A 24,052-nucleotide genomic window follows, 5' to 3' on the forward strand; every position below is an offset into this window, starting at 1 on the left:
TACGTATATTCTTTCCTTCAACGAAAGGCTGTTAATACCCAAAACCCAATTTCCTCCAGCTGCAAACAGCTACTTAAAAAGCAGGATCCTGTTGGTGGCGGTGAAGCTCTTATCTCACAGCCACCCCTGGGTGCCGTTCATTGTCACTCTAGGCTGGGGGCTGAATTTAAATACTGTATTAACACCAGTCCTCCCGTAGCGCTGGAAACAATTGCAAAATAAACCACGCAGTCTTCAGATAATATTTTTCTGTAAATGTAAAGTGTCTCAGGCTGGGTGATTACAGACACATTCTGTTGATTAAAAAAAGGACAGTTTCTGCAATAAGAGGTCTGATTTTTCTATTGTAATGCCAATGTGGATTTTAGCCATTTGGGGAACGATTTCCCCAACTCATGGTACAAAGAATAAACGATAGACTGCTGTGCCAATTTCTATCATTTCTCGGTTCCCACAGACGTACAAAGATGTAAAGAACTGACATAGAAATATGCTGTTTGGAGCAAGAAGCATATTTTGTTAAGAAGAAAAAGAAACATTGACGGGCTGTTGAGGGAAGAGAATGTGGGCCGCGAGGCAGGTCCCCTGATCTCGGCATCGTTCTCGGTGGCGCCCAGAGGCATTAAGTAGTGGATGTGTCCCCCTGGCTTCAAGGAGCTATGCAGCAGCTAATATATAAAACGCAGCACGAGCAGGCGGCGCTATACACAGGGCACAGGGGGGGGGGGGCGGGAGAGGACACGGACGGCGGGAGGGGGGCGGGGGAGGACACGAACGGCGGGAGAGGACACGGACGGCGAGAGGGGGGCGGGAGAGGACACGAACGGCGGAAGAGGACACGGACGGCGGGAGGCGGGCGGGAGAGGACGAGGGGGGCGGGAGAGGACACGGACGGCGGGAGGGAGGCGGGAAACGTGCACAGGACAGCGAGGGGAGGGGGGACGGCGGGAGGAGGGACACGGAGGAAGGCAGGACAGCAGCAAGCACGGCCCGGCCGGACCAGATTCGGGGGCGTTCCCGGCTTTTGGCTGACATAGCATGACGTAGCCAAAAGCCAAAAATTCTCGGGAACGCCCCCGAATCTGGTCCGGCCATGACGGACGCCTCTCTGTTCCAATGGCTAGCCTCCATTTATGGAGCTAGCCAATGAAACAGAGGGCGGATTCCAGAGCCACATACTGTAACTCAATAGATTTCTCCTGCAAAAGCTGCTTGCGCAGCTTTTTGCAGCCGAAACCTAAAAAAGTACCTTCAGACTGAACACAAGATAGACAACAGCAAGAGATGGAGGGCCTTTGCCAGTAAGATGCTACTGGATTTCACTGAAAAAATGAACACTGTGGATCCAACTCTCTCTCATTTGCAGAAGTTTCTTCTGTGCTCAACATCCTCCTGCAGTATGAGCCTAACCTTCCAGTAAAGCAGGCTACAGCCAGTTCTACATGCTCTTGACCACTGCCAGCTAGACACAAGCACCTCGATGACAGTGGTCGACTGTAGTGTTATCACCCATTGGCAAGGCGGTCGTAGGGCTGCTCCACGGCATTTGCAGTCATGGTCACACAAGTTGTTCCCTCCAAAGAGGTATGCTGATCTGTGATGATTCTCTGTGTGCAGTGTGTACTGTCTTGGGGCCTGATCACAAAGGTAAACTTACACTTTTATGTAAGTTTACTACTTTTTGGTATTCACAAAAGTCAAGTTAGACCAAAAGTCTAACTTTACTACTTTTTGGTATTCGCGACAGTACGTTACTACTAATAAAGTTAGACTTGTGGTCTAAGTTTACTTTTGTAAATACCGAAAAAAGTAGTAAAGTTAGACTTTAGTCTATGCTTACCTTTGTGAATATCGAAAAGTAGTAAACTTACACAAAAGTGTAAGTTTGCCTTGGTGAATTGGGCCCATGGTGTGTTCCCACTTGAACCAGTAGAAATTGTGGGCAACCACATGATGTACTGTAGGGGTCCTCTCGCAGGTGCAGGAGCACAGTGGAGAGACAAATTCCACCACCCGATAAAGTTAGTGCTCGTTGGTCTTGGGTCTTCATAAGACTGGATTCTTTCACAGACCAATGTTGTCCAATGGGGTTGCTGGTTAGATTGTGGTTTACTGGACTCATATGCATGTGCTCTTCAACAGCGTCCACTTCCCTCCACTGACCTCCCGAATTTGTCTTTGACGTCACCTTTGAAGCAAGGCTACATATGCCAGCTAATGTCTGCCTGCACGTGGAGTAATACGGTAAATGAGAACCCATACCATGTGTGGTATGTGGTTTGCGGGATTCCCACCATAGGGTAAATGCTCGAGTGTTAGAACTGTGATGCCAAGTCAGAGAGTGATAAAGGCCTTAGATTCATCAGAATGTTGGCACTTGTATGCGCCGTATGGGTTTCGAAGTAGATATCACACATCTGCTGCCTTCTGGATCTACCTGCACCCAACCCATTATATACGATGAGCCAAAATCCTTTCGGCTAGATCTCCAGTTTTTCTTCGAAGGTCTGCACCATTTATTATTTTGCACTTCAGTCTGAGCAGATTGCTTCTGGGTCTTCTTTACAGCTCTTACCTATGGAATCACACACCCACCCTATCTGATTATTTACCTTGTAGGCAGGGCCGGACTGAGAATGCAAACGCAAACCAGCCCTGGCAATTAAGTTGGACCAGCAGTGAGGGGTCCGGGGCAGGGGGCGGTTGGGGGAGGGTGAGGGGGGGTGGTTGCTGGTGGGAAACCCTGCTGCCAAATCGGCCTGCAGTAACAAAACCGGCCCCACTGCTCCAAAACCGAACCTCACCAATCTGGCCCACCAGGAAAACGCCCAGTGCCAGATACAGCCCTGATTGTAGGTTTTTTTTAGTAGCCCTTTACTACTTTGTGTTTCTGCAGCCTGCTGCCAATGTCCAATATTCTATTCAGCATCCCCCTTACCCAAAGTCATCCCTTGTCCCTGGTATTCTTCAGAATACCAGAGCTTTTCAGGGTACATCCCACCATATTCCAAGTCTGAAACCCATGTTCATACCCAAGGTGAAAGGATTAGTTGCGGTGAGTCGTCCACTAGCTAATCAGCCCTGATACTGCGCTTCCAGGTAAGGAGGAAACCAATAGCGGTTGGGATCAGTCAACCAGCGGTGATGCAATGTACTGAACCCTGACTACGCCAAGACCCAATTTATAGAAGTTATCTATATATCTAAATATGCTAAATAAAGTAGGTGAACTGCTTAAAACATAACAACAAACACATGTGAGCTGTAATGTAAAGAGGATGCTTCCAAATTCAAAACAACACATCTGGCCCTCCACTCTTGCTAACACAGGCATCGCGCTCACTGGCAAGGACATAAACCAGCACCACCCCAAAACTGTGCAGGACGTCAGGTAAACAAATGTTTGTTGACGCTGGCCTGGGATACAGATATTGTAATGATATGTCTCCCCCCTTCCTGCTTCTCGACCCCTACCAACAGCCCCCACAAAAGATATTTTTCATTCTCCCGGAAATACCAGCGGGGTGATTGGATCAGATGGACCACACATGGGAAATGGCTTCTCAACCACATTCCTGCAGCAGACCTGGGTATTATTCCAAAGTATGCAAGTGATTATTAGGCAGAAAAAAAAGGGCCAGGACCCTGAGCAGCCGAAAGGCAGGACGCGAACACTCAAGCGAAGTAGGAAATGCCTCTGCGCTTGGAACCGCCATCAGTTTCAGATTAGAAGCACTAACAACCCAAGAAAAAACATACAAACAGCAGAGCATTTGAGTAGCTATCGAAGCCTGTATCCCAAGATATTCATGCAAACACACCCAATGACAAGGTACCCCTTCACCCTAAGGGTTATCAAAAGGCAGCTGGTAAGACACCTTAGTTGACTAATCCCTCAATGTGTATAATCAGTCAGTCACAAGTTCAAATCTTCGCAGAATCTTCTAAGCATATTTTTTTGGGAACTCAGTAAAATGGCCATCGCTTAATTGAAGTGCCACGCGTCAGGGGTTAGAGTAACGCTAATGGGTTCCTACTACCGCATTCCCGCATTGGTGTAACCTGTCCCGCAATTGACAGTACCAGGCAGTGTTAACGAATAATGTAAGTATATGCTATAATTACTTGCAAAGGCTCTCGCTGTGAAACGAGGCTCTCCCAAGGAAGATGAATTGTGCGCTTCTACTACCGCTCTGAACTTGTGCCGCCTGTGGGAACAGTTTGAAAGGTCAGGCAGTTGACTCTAGTACCGGCCTCGGGATCTGTGTGGTTGCATAAAGCCCCAGCCCCACCTGCTTTGTGAAGACTCAACAGGGTTGTGTCTAACTAATAAACAAATTGTGACCTGAGAGCCAGTGATAGCTGGCATCTACGGGAGGGGGGGGGGGGGCAAATACTATATTTTAAATTAGACCTCTACTTTGGCAGGACCTGGAACCGGATGTATCAACTCCATTGGCCAATTCTGGCACTGCTCTCACCAGCATGAGAGCAGCACTAGGATTGGTGGGAGCAGCCTCACTTGGCGCTCCACAGTGCTATGGAGGCTTTGGCTTGCTCTAACCCCGAGCTGTTTAAAATGCGCATGTGGGGCTGGCCGTCACAAGACAGCCAGCCAAAAAGTTATGCACCCTTTAAACAGTGCACAACCAGCCCACCCTCCTCCCTGATGAGTGACATGTGCTGTCACTCAGCAGCGGCCCCACCCTGTCCTGATGCTCTGTTTGAGACGGGGTTTGATAAATGAAATGGTAATACATTTCCATTTTATTTTTCATCTCTGCGGCTTTGCAGAGTTTGTAAGTAGGGCGATGCTCCTCTGCTCCAACGGTGCCTGGTGAAAGCAGAGCACCTGAGTATGAGCTTTAAAGTGATCTTTAAATACCACAGACTGGACCACGGTGCTGAGAGCTTCCCTGACAGGGCTCAAGTCGGGGTACCGCACGGGTGGACGGCGTCCCCCCACTTATTTTACCAGGGGCTCGATTACTGGAGCAAATGGAGCCACACATTCACTCTTTGGCTTCTCTGGGGCGAGATCGGAGCTCATTCAGAACGCTGCTCATGCGCTGGCTTCTCTGATGCAATCGCATCTAAGGGGTGAGCAAGGGGAGGCAATGAGTCTGATGGTGCAAGCCACCTTTCGTAAGGTCACTTCCTGTTGTGACGTCAGCGTCCCCCCACTTCTTTTTTAGGTCTTGCGTGGCGAGATTTAATGACTTTAGTGTACTTCACTAGCAAGGGTTAAGCCCCGCCCCTCTTCTCCATTGGCTGGCCTCCTAAAAGGTGGCCAGCCATTGGAGAAGAGGTCCTAGTGACGTTCTTCTTTCGATCTAAGCCTGGTCCTTTTCAGATTGGGGGGGGTGTTTTTTTACTTTCTTTCTGTAAACAACAGTCAAAAACATGCCCCCCAGTCTGAAAAGGATGGGGCTTAGATAGAAAGAAGAACCATTTTTCTCCAAAGCCCTGTCCTTTTCAGACTGGGGGGCGTGTTTTTGACTGTTGTTTACATCCTAGAAAGAAAGTCAAAAATACGCCCCCAGTCTGAAAAGGATGGGGCTTAGATAGAAAGAAGAATCATTTGTCTCTAAGCCCTGTCCTTTTCAGACTGGGGGGCGTGTTTTTGACTGTTGTTTACATCCTAGAAAGAAAGTCAAAAACACGCCCCCCCCAGTCTGAAAAGGACGGGGCTTAGAGACAAATGGCGAGCGCTTGTTGTATTTTTGCTGTCTTCCCCAGACCGCCATTTTCACAAACTAATTGCGCAGTTACCCGGGGTGCCGATTGAGTGAATGCCCCACAGGGTATTTTCAAATATCAGGGGCTCATGATGTTACACCTAAGAGAACTAGATACTGGCCTCTGAGTGCCGAGTTGTAGTCTGGGGCAGTAGCCGATATCGTGAGTCTGTGAGGAGAAGGCGAGCAAGAGAATCCCCGCGCGGCTCTTTTGTTGCCGAGCTCAATGCGCAGCCACCTCTGCCCGTTCAGAGCCATGCATCTGGAACGCAGGCGCTAGATGCTGGGGGCCGCCACGCTGCTTGTCAACGTTCTCATTTTCACAGACATCGCAGACATCTCGGAGATTAAAGAGGAAGTTGGAAAAGTTCCCACCAAAGTAGGGACACAAGCAGATGGCTGGACCAGGGTGCTCACACTTCTGGGATGCCCTCCAGGGACTCCCCCGCAGCGCTGCAGGTCCAATCACTCCCTCTGATATGGCGCAGCGAGCGATACACTCGGGTGCCGCCGGGCCTCACAAGGTCGACCGGGGCACTCCCGCTACAGGTATGGCAGATTCCGAGGGTCAGAGTGGGTGCTCACCTGAAGCCTGTCCGGGGGCGGCACGGCGGCGGCGCTGGGTGCCCTCTCCCTCTACAACATGAGCACCGGCGGCTCTGACCGCCTATGCCGGGGCAAGTCTGCGCGCTGCGGGCTGACCCTGTCCGTGGGCCGCTTCTACGGCTGGATGGTGGACAGCTGGATGGCTCTGCGCATCCATGAGCACGCCGCCATCTACCTGACCGCCTGCATTGAGAGCCTCTTCAGGGAGCTGCACCGCCGGCGGCTGCAGGCAAGGAGGATGGGGAACCCCCCAAGTTCACAGCCAAGGCTGTGGAACAGACCATCAACAACGACTCCGAGTTCTGGGGGCTGCTGCAGCCGCACCAGCACCTCATATGCTGCAAGAATGCAGCAGTTACCCTTCTGTGCACGAGCGTGAAGTTTGTTTTAAAGTATAGCGCGTCTTTCTCCCTGACCCCCTCTCTACCATTTCGATACCAAACACATTCAGAGCTGCTTTTGGACTGGAAACATGTGTGCGCCCCACCATTTTGGGACCGTCTGCTGTTGTCACCACATACACCACATCCACCACCACGTCCACCACATCCACCACCACATCCACCACCACCACCACCACCGCCACCACGTCCACCACATCCACCACCACCACCACATCCACCACCACTTCTACCACCACCACCACCACATCCACCACCACATCCACCACATTCACCACCATATCCACCACCACATCCACCACCACCTCCTCCACCACACCCACCACCACCACCACATCCACCACCACACCCACCACTACATCCACCACATCCACCACAACCACCATATCCACCACATCCACCACATCCACATCCACCACCACATCCACCACCACCACATCCACCACCGCCACATCCACCACCACCACATCCACCACCACTGCCACATCCACCACCACCGCCACATCCACCACATCCACCACCACCACCACATCCACCACCACCACCACATCCACCTCCACCTCCACCACCACCACATCCACCACCACCACATCCACCACCACATCCACCACCAACACATCCACTACCACATCCACCACATCCACCACCAACACATCCACCACCACCACATCCTCCACCACCTCATCCACCACCACATCCACCGCCACCACATCCACCACCACCACCATATCCACCACCACCACATCCACCACCACATCCAACATATCTACCACATCCACCAGATCCACCACCACCACATCTATGTGTGTGTGGCTCTGTGTGTGTGTGTGTGGCTGTGTGTGTGTGTGTGGGTGCAAATGCAATAGGTCTCGCATTTGCGAGAGATTAAGCTATTGGCATTGTAAATGACAATGCCATTTATTTATCTGTTTTCAAAACCAACACATAAATAAAAAATGTGTCCTTTACAATGCCAATAGCTCTAACTTTTACAAAGGTGAGACCGTTGCATTGTAAATGCTTGTTAGGACTTGTGCCCAGTTCCCAGATGATTGTTTGCCAATGGGTGAGTGTCTAGGAACATGAGGGTCAGATAAATGTGGTCTGTGCAGCGAGGAAGGATGGCTATGTAAGCAAAGGAGGAGAAAGCGGACATGATGAAACAAAGGAGGAAGGACCAGTCCTGCACACATAGACACATGTCCAGCAATCAGAGACTCACCCAGCCAACACCACAATAGAGATGGACCATCACACAAATGAGGTGATATTACTGTTGCCGGTCATTATCATAAAGTACACAGAATAGTGATCAAATATGATTGGATGGAAGCCTTTCAGAGTTTTGAGCATTTAGACTGTGGTTCGCCGACCCGCTGCCCAGTGTAAGAGGCTGGAGAGGGTTTAGTCGAGAACAGGCCATAAAAAGGTACCATGGCTCTTGGAATATCTCATGTACATTCAGGAGGCACTGGTTTTTCTGCTTTTTGTGGTTCCTTCTCTGGCTGCAAAGGAGCACTGGGTGTGAGCATGGTATATTAAACACACTGGAAGCATGTTGTGCCCCGCCTCAGTAGTCTTGACCTCGCTGTTACTCGCACAGCAATGGGATTTATTCCTTTTTGAAGGTAACATATCAAAAGTCATTGTAGTAAACATTGTAGTATGCCAATGCTGTTGGTAAGCGACAGCGCTCCTAGGACATGCTGATAACTCCATTGTCAATAAAGGAGCGCCGTTTTAGGGATATCCGCTGTAATGCCAGACACTTTGATGAAGTTTGAGGGGTCATGTCATAAGGTGGTTGTTTAACGGTTTGAGCTTCTGCTGTGGAGAGATGCCAGCAATCAAGATGTCCTAAGTTCGAATCACTGCAAGGCATTTTCTGCCTTCATCCCACCGAGGTCAATACCATAAGTACTGTTGATAATGTGTTGTGAAGCACTGTCAATAGACAAGTCATTCTTTTTTAAATGCAGTTAGTTAGTGACCTTCCATTTCAGGGATTTTCCAGCAGTTTCAAGATTGTTTTAGAGCTTCTCATTAATCTCTTTCTATGCTTGGTTTTACTCGTGAGAAAGTGTCACTCAAGTGTCACACATATGGCAGTTGAATGTCACTCCTAAGTACATTGAAACCATGGAAATGTCACACATAAGCAATTTATAACTTGGCAGCTATGGGTAGTGGTGCCACCTAGTTAGCTCCACGAGGCAGGTCTCTTCACTCTTTTATATTTTAGGTTGATGCCTATATCAGAGAAGCACCAAATGATAATTTTGAAACTTGTCTTCCATCCTCAGCTCATTGGCTCTTTCCGGTCGCAAATCCCTGTGAATTTTTGTGATTTTATGCAGATTGCCTCTAAAAACAACCCATCAGGTTGCAAATTTTGTGAGTCAAAAAGTAAGCAAAAATGTTTTTGGTCAAAGAATTTTTTTTTTTCTGGTGAAGGACTAGCCTATAGGGAATGGAATGTGTTTTTCTACTGCCATTTAGTCGTCAGTAGGCAGTTCTGTTTCAGTGGGAGTTCCAATAAATCTATTGGGCGTCTAACTAAATTTCTCTCATTGGTGGAGCTGCATTGCAAGGCCCAACTTAAATAAACAGTTTTTAGCACTTTGTACATAATATTATCACTGGATGTTTAAATGATGGTTGGTAAAGGATTGATAATGACTTTTATATTTTCTAGGACCAATAAGCCGAAGGTGCGCCAAAGGTAAGCCCGGCCGCGCCTGGATCACGCCCAGCGCCTGTCCCCCTGGTCCCCGCCGCTCCCAACCCTCTAGAATCACATACGCTGCCGCTACTCTCCTCGCCCTCAATCCCGGACGTACACCACTTTGCTCCGAAGCTACTCCAGGACGTACTCACGGCCCTTTCGCCTGCCTTTCCTGCAAGTTCAACTGCTTCAGGACCCTCACCAATTCTACGTCCTCCAAACACAACTCCGACTCAAACCGCCTAAAGTGCATCCTGCTCAACACCCGCTCGGTCCACAGACTCGCAACGGAACTCTGGGACCTAATCGACACTGCGTCACCTGACATCGCCTTCCTTACTGAAACATGGATGAACACATCATCAGCTACCGACATCGCCATAGCCATACCGGACACTTACAAGATTATCCGCAAAGACCGCACCAATCAAACAGGAGGAGGCATCGCCATCTTCCACAGGAACACCATCAAAATCACAACCAGCTCTGACGACAATCTTGCAACCGCCGAACATCTCCACTTTCAGATCCACACCGACCCCAGGACCACACTGAGAGGCACCCTCATCTACAGGCCTCCAGGTACCCGCACCCAATTCAGCGATGACATCACGGACTTCGTCAGCCCACACGCCCTAGCCTCCGAGAACTACATTCTTCTAGGAGACCTCAACTACCACCTTGAAAACAAACACAACAGCAACACCACCACCATTCTGGCCAACCTGGCCAACCTCGGACTCAAACAACTTGTGGACACCCCCACCCATGTAGCCGGACACACGCTCGACCCTATCTTCACATCCAGCAAGCACATCTCCTTCGATCGCACCACAGCTCTCCACTGGACGGACCACAGCTGTGTTCACTTCAGCTACAAAACCTCCCTAACCCACAATCGCCCTCAACCTATTCCTCGGAGAAACTGGAACAAAATCACCTCCGACCAACTCCTCACATCACTCAACCAAAACCCTCCCACCATCTCATTGGACCCAAACCAAGCGGCCACCAAACTCAAGCAATGGATCACCCACAGCGCTGACGAATTAGCACCCCTGAAAAAACACCAGATCAATTCAGCCATCAAAAAGGCTCCCTGGTTCAATGATGACCTTAAAAAATCCAAGAAGCTATGCCGCACTCTGGAGAAGATATGGAGAAAAAACCCAACCTCAGACAACATGGCCTCCCTCAAGTCAGCCACCCGCAAACACCACCAACTGATTCGATCCGCTAAGAAATCAGCATTCAAGGACCGTCTCGACAACAACACTCATAACAGCAAGGAACTCTTCAACATCGTCAACGAATTCACCAACCCCACCGCAGCATCTAACGACATCACTCCCTCCCAAGACCTCTGCGACGCGTTATCCTCCTTCTTCTACAACAAAATTGCCGACATCCACAACAGCTTCGAGAATTCTCCCAGCGATCTACCCTCCCCACCCCCCTCAGATCCTACTCCGCCAACTAACAACCTCAGCGCCTGGAACCCAATTACCACTGAAGACACCATTCGCCTCATGAACTCAATCCACTCTGGCTCGCCCACTGACCCCTGCCCCCACCACATCTTCAACAAAGCTGACTCCATCATCGCACCCCATCTCCGTGATGTCATCAACTGCTCGTTCAACTCTGCCACCTTTCCAGAAAGCTGGAAACACGCCGAACTCAGCGCCCTTCTGAAGAAACCCACAGCAGACCCCTCTGAACTTGAAAACTACCGACCCATATCCCTCCTCCCTTTCCCGGCCAAAGTCATCGAGAAAGCCGTCAACAGCCAGCTCGCCGCCTTCCTTGAATCCAACAACTCCCTTGATCCATCTCAATCTGGATTTCGAGACAAACACAGCACCGAAACCGCCCTCATTGCAGCGACTGACGACATCCGAGCACTCCTGGACAACGGAGAAACAGTGGCCCTCATCCTACTCGACCTATCCGCCGCTTTCGACACAGTCTGCCACAGCACCCTTATACATCGCCTCAGCAACATCGGCATACAAGGAAAAGCCTTGGACTGGATCATCTCATTCCTCGCTGGGAGAACTCAAAGAGTCCGACTTCCCCCATTCTACTCAGAGGCCACCGAAGTCATCTGCGGCGTACCTCAAGGATCCTCAATCAATCCCACCCTCTTCAACGTCTACATGAGTCCTCTCGCCTCCATCGCGCGTCAACGCAACCTCAACATCATCTCTTACGCCGACGACACCCAGTTAATACTCTCCCTCACCAAAGACCCCAACACCGCCAAAACCAATCTTCACGAAGGCATGAAAGAAGTGGCCGATTGGATGAAACATAGCTGCCTAAAACTCAACTCAGACAAAACGGAGGTACTCATCCTAGGATCTTCCCCCTCAGCTTGGGACGACTCCTGGTGGCCTTCCGCGCTGGGCGCAGCACCCACACCCACTGACCATGCACATAACCTTGGCTTCATCCTAGACTCCTCTCTTTCGATGTCCAGACAAGACAACACCGTCTCGTCCTCCTGCTTCAACGTACTTCGCATTCTCAAAAAGATCTTCCGCTGGATCCCCCTCAAGACAAGAAAGACTGTCACCCACGCACTGGTCACGAGTCGACTGGATTATGGCAACACACTTTACGCCGGAATCACAGCAAATTTACACAAAAAGCTCCAGCGCATCCAAAACGCGTCAGCGAGACTCATATTAGACATCCCACGCCAAGATCACATCACCAAACATCTAAAAGACCTCCACTGGCTTCCCGTTAACAAAAGAATTACTTTCCGCCTTCTCACCCACGCACACAAAGCCCTCTACAATCTAGGACCCGAATGCCTCAACACTCGACTGTCCTTCTACAAACCCACCCGCCAACTTAGATCGTCCAATCATGCCCTCTCCGCGGTCCTGCGCATCCGGAAATCCACCATGGGTGGCAGATCCTTCTCCTTCCTGGCTGCCAAGACCTGGAACTCACTCCCCACCCACCTCCGCCTTACTCAGAACCACATCTCTTTCAGAAAAGAACTTAAAACCTGGCTTTTCGACAAATAATGATTCCCTTCCCCTAGCGCCTTGAGACCCTCTGGGTGAGTAATGCGCTTTACAAATGCCTGAACTTGAACTTGAACTTGTTGTATTATTAATGATATTGTATTGATTTTAATATACATTATACGATAAAATCTTAGCTACCTACCTACTGGCACTGAGGCTCAGACAGAGTGAGCCGAATATCAGACTATCTGACAGCTTGAAAGGTCTACCCACACCCTGTTCACATTTTAGAGGCAATGGCCAGTTGGAAAACTCCCACGTTTCCAACAGAACTAGCCATCCATGAAGTGGTTGCACATGCACACCCACACTTTTGAAAGACACCCACTGTGGAAGAGTGCGGGTGGACTCAGGAGAGGGAGGTAAGGGTTCACGGGACATCAAAATAAAAATAAATAAGAAGAAAAAAATGTACCTGCGGCCAGCCGCGTCGCACTCTTCTGCTCCTCTCCTCATAAGGCACAGTATCCCAGACTCCACTGCGACCAATCCTGATGCTGCTCTCATGCTGCTGGTGGCAGCCTGAAAGCAGTGTCAGCATTGGCCTGAGCACCGCGAATTTTCACTCCCAGTGAGACTGGAAGCCTGTGTTTGCTGCCTCTAACTCAGCAACGCATCTCGGGTTTCCGAGAGCTTCAGCACGCATGAAGGTTTGGCCGGCCTGAGACGGTCGGCCAAACCGTCCTGCACACTGATCACAGTGCACTACCACTCCTCCGGCTCCTGTTATCCCCCGTGGCCCCGCCTCCAAAGACTTGGACAAGTAAAACATTAATAAAACGTGTTTATTATTGTTTTATTTTTCCTTTCCTGCCATTTTGAGGCAGCTGGCAAAGGGGGGTGCTGGGAGGGGTGGGCGACACCACTGATTAAACAACAGCTGGGTAGCAAAAGCAATATGCAAAAAACCTATAACTATGTTTTTTTCATAAGACATTTCCTGGAAGCATGGAGCACGGCAACGCGCTTTCCTTTGTGTGGTGATCCTTCACCCACCTATGCAGGTCTTCTGGTCTTCATCCAGCTGGTACCCAGAGTTGCAGGAGCAGCGGGGACCTGAGCTGGTGTGGAGACACTGATGAGAACAGCCCCCGTTGTTGGATTCACAGCTGTTGACAATCTCCATCTCGATCCCTGCAAGAGGAGACACATGTACACATTAAGTAGGTGTTCCAGAGCTCCCCCTTGTCCCTTTTACTATGGTACCGGGGACAGAATAGGAGACTGAAGGAGCTCATTGTTTTTTCAAAACACTTAAATATCAAAATCCACAGCTTTATCCTTAGCGATTTTATTTATTGACACTTTTTTTGTGAAGCAGTATGCCACATTTCTCCAGCCCCGGAGTGCAGAAGGACCTCGCCACCGTTCCACGCATCTACCGAACGACCTCCGGCGGCAGATCATTCTCCCACCTCGCCGCCAAGACATGGAACACCCTCCCCATCCACCCGTGACAGACCCAGGACCTGCTGACCTTCAGCAGCCTTCTCAAGACCTGGCTATTCGAGCAGTAGCAGCACCTCCCCACCTTAGAGCCTGGAGAACCTCACGGGTGAGTAGAGCGCTTTACAAATGACTGATTGATTGATTGAAGGAAGATTACAAAGATTACAGAACTATACATCCAACAATAAGAAGTTATCAGGTCATGTTTTTTTAAATCTGACTTGACGATGCAGTTTTCTGGAACCGCTCTGTTACCAGTACATTAGTTACCACTTAGGATGTAATCAAAAGAGAACAGTTTCATGAAAGACCTTTCACAAATCCAAAATAAAGGCAGTTGGCTATGACACAGGGGTATCTATGTTGGAGCATAGCTGCCTAAAGTGTGCCAGCGCAGGCAGGCATGGGCCGTGGCCGGGCGTTACACTGGGGCGGTGACGTCAGGCAGGGGAGGGTTAGGGTGTTGGGATGTAAAATACGGGATAAGGACCATTAGAGGTAAATATCGAAAAAAATGAATAAAACGAATTTCGTTGCCCACTCTGCATCGCCAAATGTGATGCAGAGTGGGCAACAAAATTCGTTTTATTCTATTTATACCCCACCCTGACCCTCCCCTGCCTGACATCACCGCCCCAGTGTAACGCCCGGCACGGCCGTGCCTGAGCGCAGGATCAGTGGCGACTCCTCCGTTTGAGTGGAAGAGCATTGCCCCGTTAAAATGCCCCCAGAGATGAAAATTAAATGGCAATTAAGTTAATTCCTTACCATTTCATTTTTCGTCACCTCGTCCTGAATGGAGCGTCAGGACGGGGGTGGGCTGCTGCTGACTGGCTGCAGCAGAGAGAGAGAAGAGCACTTTCAGTTTAAAGTGCGTATGTCTTGCGATGGCCAGCCCCCACATGTGCACCTTAAACCTCTCTAACCCAGCTGTCTTAAGACAGCTGGTTTGGAGAAAGCAAAAACCTCCAGTGCTCTTCTTTGCTCTGATAGAGGCCGTTCCCACCAATCCCGGCGCTGCTCTCATGCTGGTGAGAGCGGCGTCAGGTTAGGCTTGGGAGTTTCGAGCCTGCCTGCCTCGAGGAGATAAGACCATCGAGGAGGATGTCGCGTTCACAAGTAAGCTCTTTTAATTTAATGTTTTTTTAATGTCTCACCTACCTCACCACCTTCGGAACATGCCAGCCGCCACTGGGAGAAATCAGAAGAATGTCATAATCTTACTAGGCATGGCGCTGTTCTGCTCCTTCCCGTTCATGCAACACAGCGTAGCAACTTTACTTACTGCATTGAATGACTTCAATGTGAATCGGGGCCTATGTGGGGTTTTCCAGCACGGCCCAGGGGACTTCCAGAGCCGCCATCTTTCCCAGAAATGGAATGTTGGGCGGCCATGAACGCTTCACTTGGATCCACTGTTTCTGAACTGCCACGGTCCTGTACATCGGTGCACTTGTTATCGCCTAATTAGGAGCACTACAGAGAATGCTGTTTAAAGAATGCTTCAATGACGTGGAACCCGATGTGGCAGATCTTCCAGTAACCATCAAGTCAAGATGTCATGGTCAGTGCTTGCAATAATCCCTTGGAACACAACTGCAGCATATCTTCCAGATAGCAAAACAAGTGAGCTGAGGGAGAGACAGATCTCTGTTGGCTCTTGCCCAGCAGTAAACTGTCAATCTTAATGGTCTGTTAATCAAGGAACTGCAAATCAAGAACAGCAAATCAAGAACAGCCAGCCCTTAGACAAAGGAATGCTTGGTCCTGTAAAAAAAACAAGTATTCACAAAGCCAATAGCGCGTGCCTAAGAGAGAGCTATTGGCTTTGCCAATGTCTTTTAGCCATGTTGATGAGCTGCCCCGCAGCTGTGCAGCATGGCTGAGAGTTAGAAATAAAAGAGCTATGGCGCGGCCAGTGCTGCCCCACTCACAGTCCTTCATTTTTTCTCATGGCGGGTGGGCAACACGGCAACGGGAGCGATTGTGGGAGTATACGGGCAACATAGACAATGACTGGCTAGGGGGTGAGAGTGAGGAAGCAATGGGGACAATGGAAGAGTGGGAGGAAAGAAGTAACACAGACAAAGGTGGGGGTGGAAGGGGAAGAAGCAAGTCGGACAACAGAGAGTAGGAGGGGGGAAAATGTAAAGGCAAGAATGGTAAAGGCATATAGTTCTGAACTCCGCTCCGTTGCACTACGCGAAGCAGTTTTCTGCACTCCGCAAGCTCCGCGGAGCACGGAGTGCAGAAAACTCTGCAAACGCCGCAAATGGAGAGGAGTTTCACCACCCAAGCCTAGTCTTTACCACGCATATGCCTATACCATGCTTGCCTTTACATTGAAAATGTAAGTATATATCAGGTAAGGGAAACCTGTTAGACAGACAGACAGACGGACAGATGGACGGACGGATGAACGGCCGGGCGATTGGACAGGTGGGTAGATAGATAGATAGATAGATGGATAGATAGATAGATAGATAGATAGATAGATAGATAGATAGATAGATAGATAGATAGATAGATAGATAGATAGATAGATAGATAGATAGATAGATAGATAGATAGATAGACAGATAGATAGATAAGGAATTAGGGTAAGGGTGATTTTAGGGTTTAGGGGTGAGTAAGGGTATTGTGTGATAAGGATATTTTTAGGATTTAGGGTTGGGTATATTAGGTGGAAGCCACTGCTGCTGATGGGCCACAAGCTGATCGACTCTATAAAAGCCCCGTACCATCTGAACCGGAGCCATCCATCAGGATTATACCAATTTCCCTGTACGTTAGTTACTATCTGAGGTGGCTAGTGGAGCATAAATCAAAGAGCTGGTATGCGTCCCAAATGATGACCAGTGGCTGAAACTAATTCAAGCCTTCTCTTTAACGCTTTTTTTTAATTCCCCAATCCCCATGTTCAAAGTCTGAAATGGTGATGAGAGAATTGTGTTTTCACTTCGAAAAGGAAAGGGGACATCCCTGTCTTTTCTGAAGCTAGTGCATAGAACAGCAAGAAAGTCCTACTGCATCGTCTTGACCAGGAATAACTTTGACGCAATGTTTGTCTCACCTGAGGGCGATATGAATGCGGGGAGTCTTACAGAAAGGGCTCAGTCACTTACATGACAGATTTAACATGGCCTTCACTGTGCTGAGTGGAATACATAAGATGCAATCAGTCTTGACAACTATGCCTATGCAAAGATCTGTGGGGTGCAAATGCTGCGGATCCCATGACCCCAAAAGCTGCTTATATTGGAACAAAAATATTTTCCAGATCTGGCTAGTTGTTAAAATCCAAGAACCAGACCTAGAGCTAGAAGAGTGAGCGTTTATTTTTCTTTATGGAGCAGACTTTAAATCTATCCAATCTCTGGGTTAAAATGTACCTGGCAGTGTCAGCTCAGAACAAGAAACAGACTTCCTCTCCCAGGGTTCGCATTGTTAAAACTACAGTATATTTCTACATAAAGAAATGTACAATATTAGACATGACCTTAATTCATTTGTGAAACTAAACTGAAGTGAGCTTAGCTGTGACTTCATCATTCACCAGCCCCCACCGGCCCACACTGGCCTTGTAGGAATAAAAGGAGATTGAAGGTCAGGCCACTGCCTCTGAATGGGGAAACATCCTTTAAAACGCAACTTTCACAACGCAGTGCCTTTACGACGCAACTTTTACAACGCAAACCATTACAACGCATTGCGCTGGGGGGCGCTCTAGGATAGGGAATAAGTTTAATTTACTATCCAACACCTTCCCTAGTGTCCACGGGGACTGGAGTTGGAATAGTGAATTAAACTATTCACTATCCAGCACGCCAAAGCGCTATGCGTTGTAAAGGTTTGCGATGTAAAAACCGCGTTGTAAAGGCATGCGTGGTAAAAGCATGCGTTGTAATGTCATACATCCCTCTGAATGGTCTGTAGTGCGTGTAGAGAATCAGTTCCCTGACATGCGACTGACTCTGCCAGTCCCCTACCGGCCTTTCGACAGGTATCTTGCACTAGTCAGTCCACCACTGCGCGTATCTACCTGCATCTTTCCCACCACCTCCCATCTGGCGCGATACTCACTGTAGCACTGCTTGCCATCAGACCCCAGTTCATAGCCAGGGTTACAGGCACACTGGAAGGAGCCTCTGGTGTTGAGACAGCTGTGCGAACACATGGCCAAGCCAATCGCGCATTCATTAATATCTGAAAAAAGAAGAAACAATGTGTTAATGACCAAAATAAACATATCTGGAGTATTGTGGCTCCTGGTGCCAAGAGGGCTGAGAGAGAGAGATGGACTTCTGCCAGTCTGACCTTATGCCAACTCGAGAACAAAATTCCTCTATAATTCTTCCGGAGCCTTTCCGGCCCTTCCAGCTCATTTAGCTTAGCCCTTGAATGGCACACTCGCCAGGTCTGCCAACCACTGGCAGAGAGGAGGGGCATTGGAAAGGGGATTCATGTGCTGCTCATTATTTTATTGTACTGTATTGTATTGTATTTGTATATTGCTTACTACCCCTGACGAGGCGCCAAAGTGCTTTTTCGGCGAGTATCACGCTACTCCGGAACCAATAAAGGATTAGTGGTGAATTCGTATAGTGAAATATGAAAGTAATTTGAGTGGTGGATATGTTAGGCAGATATTTAGATTGAGAAGGATAGTGGAGGGATAGAAGAGGGAATAAGGTTTGCATTTATATAGTGCGTGCTACTCCAGTATGATCAGTGGGCTACAGACTAGTGAGCCAACTCAAGGACTTGGTGGCCATGCGGTGGAATGGAATGACTGGACTAGCCCAAGAGATCCCTTGACCACCTGGAGACACTTGTAATCCATAATTTAAATAACAAACATATCACCTCTCAAGGTTTCAAGGCGTTGGGGCCTGTTGGGAAGATTAAGTGAGGTGTTGCCCAGAGTCACATGATGGTGAGCTGAGCTGCCCCTGGGGAACGAATCGTAAGCCTTCTCTCCAGAGTCAGACGCTCTGGCCACTGCGCCACACCTATCACTTCGATCATTCCCTTCTTTGTCCCATGAATGATTGCCCTCTAATCTGATGCAGTACTTCATTCTTAAGAGACCAGCTGTGGACTTGGCATAGCAGTGGGATTTGCTCTTGGGGCCGGGTATATTTTTACTTTTAGAATGTAACATCTCCCTTGATTTTGTGTACCTTACTAACAAAGATTATTCCTGAGGAATCTAACAAGCGAGCTAATCTAAAACCTTGGAATATACTCCCTTAGCAGCTCAGGCACCAAGATCTGAAAGCTACCGAAAATCTTCCTTTGGTACATTTGGGGGACTCTTCTGTCTTGGTCTTAAAAGGATTTTCAGCAAGTAGAGCTGATTAATTGTGCAAGCACTACACAGGGGCACTTAAGCAAGGAGTCAGTGTCACAGCAATGCACACACCTATTGCCGTCGTGATCCACCTTTCTTGAACATGTAAGTGCACAAACAACCGCGGAAATATATTCCCAGTGGCTCCATTTCTTTTTTCAGAATCAAAAAATTAGAAATACTGATAAGAGTAACTAAAGTAAATATAGGAAAATACATACTGAATTGTTTAAAAAGAAATACCGGATCTAATAATTTGAATAGTCCTGGCTCCTAACCTTGTCCATGCCTGAGCCTCCCTGGAGGTCGAGGCATGAACAGTTTATGAAGCAAAAGCAGAATTTGCTCTCAAGCAAGAACAACAATCAGAAGAAGCAATGTTTTTTTCATTTGAGACTTATCAGTCTTATTTAAAGAGGGCTGGTTTTTATATTTACTTTCTGGTTAATTGAAGTTTATTTTCAATAGATCATCTTATGTAAGGTGTATGACTGGATGAATCTCTAAAAGGCAAGAGGAGGCATTGTATTATAATACATCCACACCCAGCCCTTAGGTCTAACCTTCCCCATACCACAGAGTGCTTACCTCTCAAGAAATGGGTCGAATATAGAATAAAGACTACTGTCAGGCTTACACAAATTAATGATCCCTATATATGTGGAAGCAGTGGAGTTGCATTACCTTCACAGGACTTGCCATCCGACGTCAACCTGTATCCCGGATGGCACACACAGTGGACTACCCCACGATCATTGTGACATTCGTGCATGCAGCCACCGTTGCGATCAGCACATGGGTCCTTCACTGCGGGCACAAAGAAAGCCAACATGTAATTTCCTATAGGTAATATTCTCAATGTAGATCAAGCGCAAAAACATATTATTTATTTATTTATTCAGTACGAATTGCATTTCCTGAACCAACTAAGGGGCTGATTACAATGTTCAGTCGGATTCGCATTGACTCATATGGAGAAACGGGGTTGTGCGGAAAACCATGTTGCAGGCACCCCATGGTGTCTGCCATACAGTGCAGGGTTTTACAGAAGGTCCCCAAACGGAGGCCGCAGGCTGAACGGGACCCTGCTAGGGCCCCAAAAGTCACTTTACAACAGTCTATTCATGTCGGACAGGCCAACACAGAAATGCTGTTGAAAACCGACATCATAATGGCTCGGCCGGAAACGTAGAGCTGTACGATGGGGGTCCGACCGACACGGATTCTCCGAGAGCCGGTCGGAACTGATTCAGAAAGACCGCGCGGTTTACAAACCGACCCCGAACATCGTAATCGGTCCGTCGGATTGTAAACCAACTGAGTTGGTTGGAAGGGTTCTGACAAGGTCTAGGAGATTCTGACTGTCGGGAGGAGGCTTTCCGCTCGACATCGTAATCAGCCCCTAAGTTAGGACTTTTTCAATACATTTCAAAAAGAGTAAATGCACTGCCCCTTTCATTTCGAGACTTGATGTTATACTCATCAGTGCCAATGTACAGAAGGATTCTTTTCCATCTTTTGTCCAGACCCAATGATAATCGTGTGACCAACTTATCTTTATCTGGTTCAGGGGTTCTTCTATCTGTCCTTTTGTTTGGTGAGTGATGCTAATAGAACCATAAAAACCCTTTGAAATCTGCTAGGGCTGTTGTACCTCACAGCTGGTGCACTACTTAAAAAATATATATATTTTGTGAAATAAATAAATAAAAAATCTTGTACGCTTGTCCAAGACAAACCTAATGGCTTTGCCAATGCTTGTTTTACAGGTTTCTATGTTCTAATTCAATTCCATCAAATGAATTTCAATTGTACAAAGTCATTATTTCACTACTATTGGAAGTTCACTATTTTATTTACAATTGTGTACACCTGCCCCAGTAAACATAGAAAAATAAATTTTCTTCATTAAAGACACACATAGAATAAATATGGGATTAGTACAGGAGTGTTTAAAGTGTAAATAACAAAAAACATAAGCAGTATAAAAAGCACTCTGATACAAAAAATGCTTAAATAATGTTTGTCTTTTTCTTTCATAAAGGGCCCGATTCACAAACTACATTTTGCAGTGTATAAAGTAGCAATACAGTAGTACTAGTTATTTACTAGAAAATGCAATTCACAAACCTACTAGAGTAAATGTCCAACATCACCTCGTCCATCTTTTCTAAGGGGAGATCCTAAAAAATGTAAGCCGATTACGAGCTTGTTCGGAAGGGCTCCAAATCGGATTCAGGTTTGCTGAATCCGGTCGGAACCCTTGTTGCCGACCGAATCGTACACAGTTCCGAACGATCGATTACGATGCCCAGAAACCTGTAGGGCTGGTTGAATCGGTTCCGAAAGGCATTCGGAAAGGTTGAGTCTTTAAGAACAGAATCGTACAGATCTATGACAGAACATCGAAAGTCAGAATATCGAGATACAAAAATATCGCAACAAAAATATCAATGTCAACAATATCGACATCCTATCTACAAAAAGGTAAGAACAAAAATATCGAAAAAAATATATAGATGTCAAAAATATTGTTTTAAAAAAAATATCGTATATAAAATTAATTAAAAAAGACTTAAATATATAGATGTCAAAAATATTGTTTTAAAAAAAATATCGTATATAAAATTAAAAAAGACTTAAAAATATAATAAATAAACATATTTTATATTATTTGAAATTAATAAGTAATATACATAATTTAATAAAAAAAATATTAAACAAATACATATAATAGATAATATACACTCCTCACCCCCTCCGAGGCTGCCGGGACTCCATGTCAGCGGTGCAACCCAGGGTCGAAGGTTGCCCTGTCGTCAATTTGCCATTTCACAAAGCATAAACAGTTTATGCGGATGCACTCCACTCCAATTGAAAGTTACCACTCCAGTTGTTGTTGCAGGTAAAAGGATTTATTCAACAAAATAATTCCAGCATGATATATCGAGTGATGGAAAAAACGCCCAACGCGTTTCGACGCCAAAACTCATCTTGCTAGAATTATTTTGTTGAATAAATCCTTTTACCTGTAACAACAACTGGAGTGGTAACTTTCAATTGGAGTGGAGTGCATCCGCATAAACTGTTTATGCTTTGTGAAATGGCATAATAGATAATATATATACTTACTTAATAATCAGTTTTAATACCTATTGTAATAACTTATAAATAATAAAAAATATTATAAATTACAAATTCAACTATAAACATAAAATAATAACAAATACAAATGTAATAATTATACAAAACAAATGTAAAAAAATTAATTTACTTTAAATATTTCTAAAATTAATTATATACTACATTAAGTAAAACAAAACAAAAAATATTAAATAACAGAGGAAATAAAATACTATTCCAACTCCCCAAAAAAAAAACAGTAAAGAAAATGTTGGATAGCGTAGGGGTACAAATTACTATTCCCACTCCAGAGAGTGCAACAGTAGGGAAAACGTTGGATAGCGTAGGGGTAAAATTACTATTCCCACTCCAGAGAGTGCAACAGTAGGGAAAGCGTTGGATAGCGTAGGGGTAAAAATTACTATTCCCACTCCACAGAATGCAACAGTAGGGAAAGCGTTTGATAGCGTAGAAGTAAAAATTACTATTCCAACTCCAGAGAGTGCAACAGTAGGGAAAACGTTGGATAGCGTAGAAGTAAAAATGACTATTCCCACTCCAGAGAGTGCAACAGTAGGGAAAGCGTTGGATAGCGTAGGGGTAAAAATTACTATTCCCACTCCAGAGAGTGCAACAGTAGGGAAAACGTTGGATAGCATAGGGGTAAACATTACTATTCCCACTCCAGAGAGTGCAACAGTGGGGAAAACGTTGGATAGCGTAGGGGTAAAAATTCTATTCCAACTCCAGAGAGTACAACAGTAGGGAAAATGTTGGATAGCGTAGGGGTAAAAATTACTATTCCCACTCCAGAGAGTGCAACAGTAGGGAAAGCGTTGGATAGCGGGAGGGTAAAAATTACTATTCCAACTCCAGAGAGTGCAACAGTAGAGAAAGCGTTGGATAGCGTAGGGCTAAAAATTACTATTCCAACTCCAGAGAGTGCAACAGTAGGGAAAGTGTTGGATAGCGTAGGGGTAAAAATTACTATTCCAACTCCAGAGAATGCAACAGTAGGGAAAGCGTTGGATAGCGTAGGGGTAAAAATTACTATTCCAACTCCAGAGAGTGCAACAGTAGGGAAAGTGTTGGATAGCATAGGGGTAAAAATTACTATTCGACCCCAGAGAGTGCAACAGTAGGGAAAGTGTTGGATAGTGTAGACATTAAAAATAAAATACTTATAAATAAATTTATATTTTAAAATCTTAAAAATATTATTTATTAAATAAATCTAAACTATTTACAAATCCCAATAAATAATTATTTAAAAAATAATTACCAATTAATAATTAATATCCAATAAATTAATTACCAATACACACATATACATTTAATAACTACTTAATTACATATCAATTACTTTACAAACTATTCCCCTATGAGCACACAACAAACACCAATAATAAAATAATACACTTAACATAATTATCAATTAATACATTAATAAAAATTAATTACCAAATAATAATTATTAATTACCACTTAATTATTAATTAACAATAATATAATTACCAAAAACTATTAATAAAAACAGTATTAATTAATTACATTTAAATTATTTCCCACCCTATTCCTCTATAAACCCATAACCCGCTACAGAACATAATTAT

The 24,052-nt window shown here is 46.4% G+C and overlaps 1 protein-coding gene across 2 annotated transcripts in view; it reads right to left on the bottom strand.

Moving 5' to 3' along the window:
• MEGF6 (multiple EGF like domains 6) overlaps nucleotides 1–24,052 on the bottom strand; it is a 1,305,820-nt gene that overhangs the window by 235,568 nt on the left and 1,046,200 nt on the right. For both annotated transcript variants that reach the window (XM_086921560.1, XM_086921561.1), the window contains 3 exons: nucleotides 20,001–20,123; nucleotides 18,047–18,169; nucleotides 13,511–13,648 (listed from right to left, as the gene is read on the bottom strand). In XM_086921560.1, coding sequence (XP_086777686.1) covers nucleotides 13,511–13,648; nucleotides 18,047–18,169; nucleotides 20,001–20,123 — 384 coding nt within the window. The remainder of the gene's footprint in view (nucleotides 1–13,510; nucleotides 13,649–18,046; nucleotides 18,170–20,000; nucleotides 20,124–24,052) is intronic.

Source organism: Lissotriton vulgaris, chromosome 5, assembly GCF_964263255.1.
Source record: "Lissotriton vulgaris chromosome 5, aLisVul1.2, whole genome shotgun sequence".
Taxonomy (NCBI): domain Eukaryota; kingdom Metazoa; phylum Chordata; class Amphibia; order Caudata; family Salamandridae; genus Lissotriton; species Lissotriton vulgaris.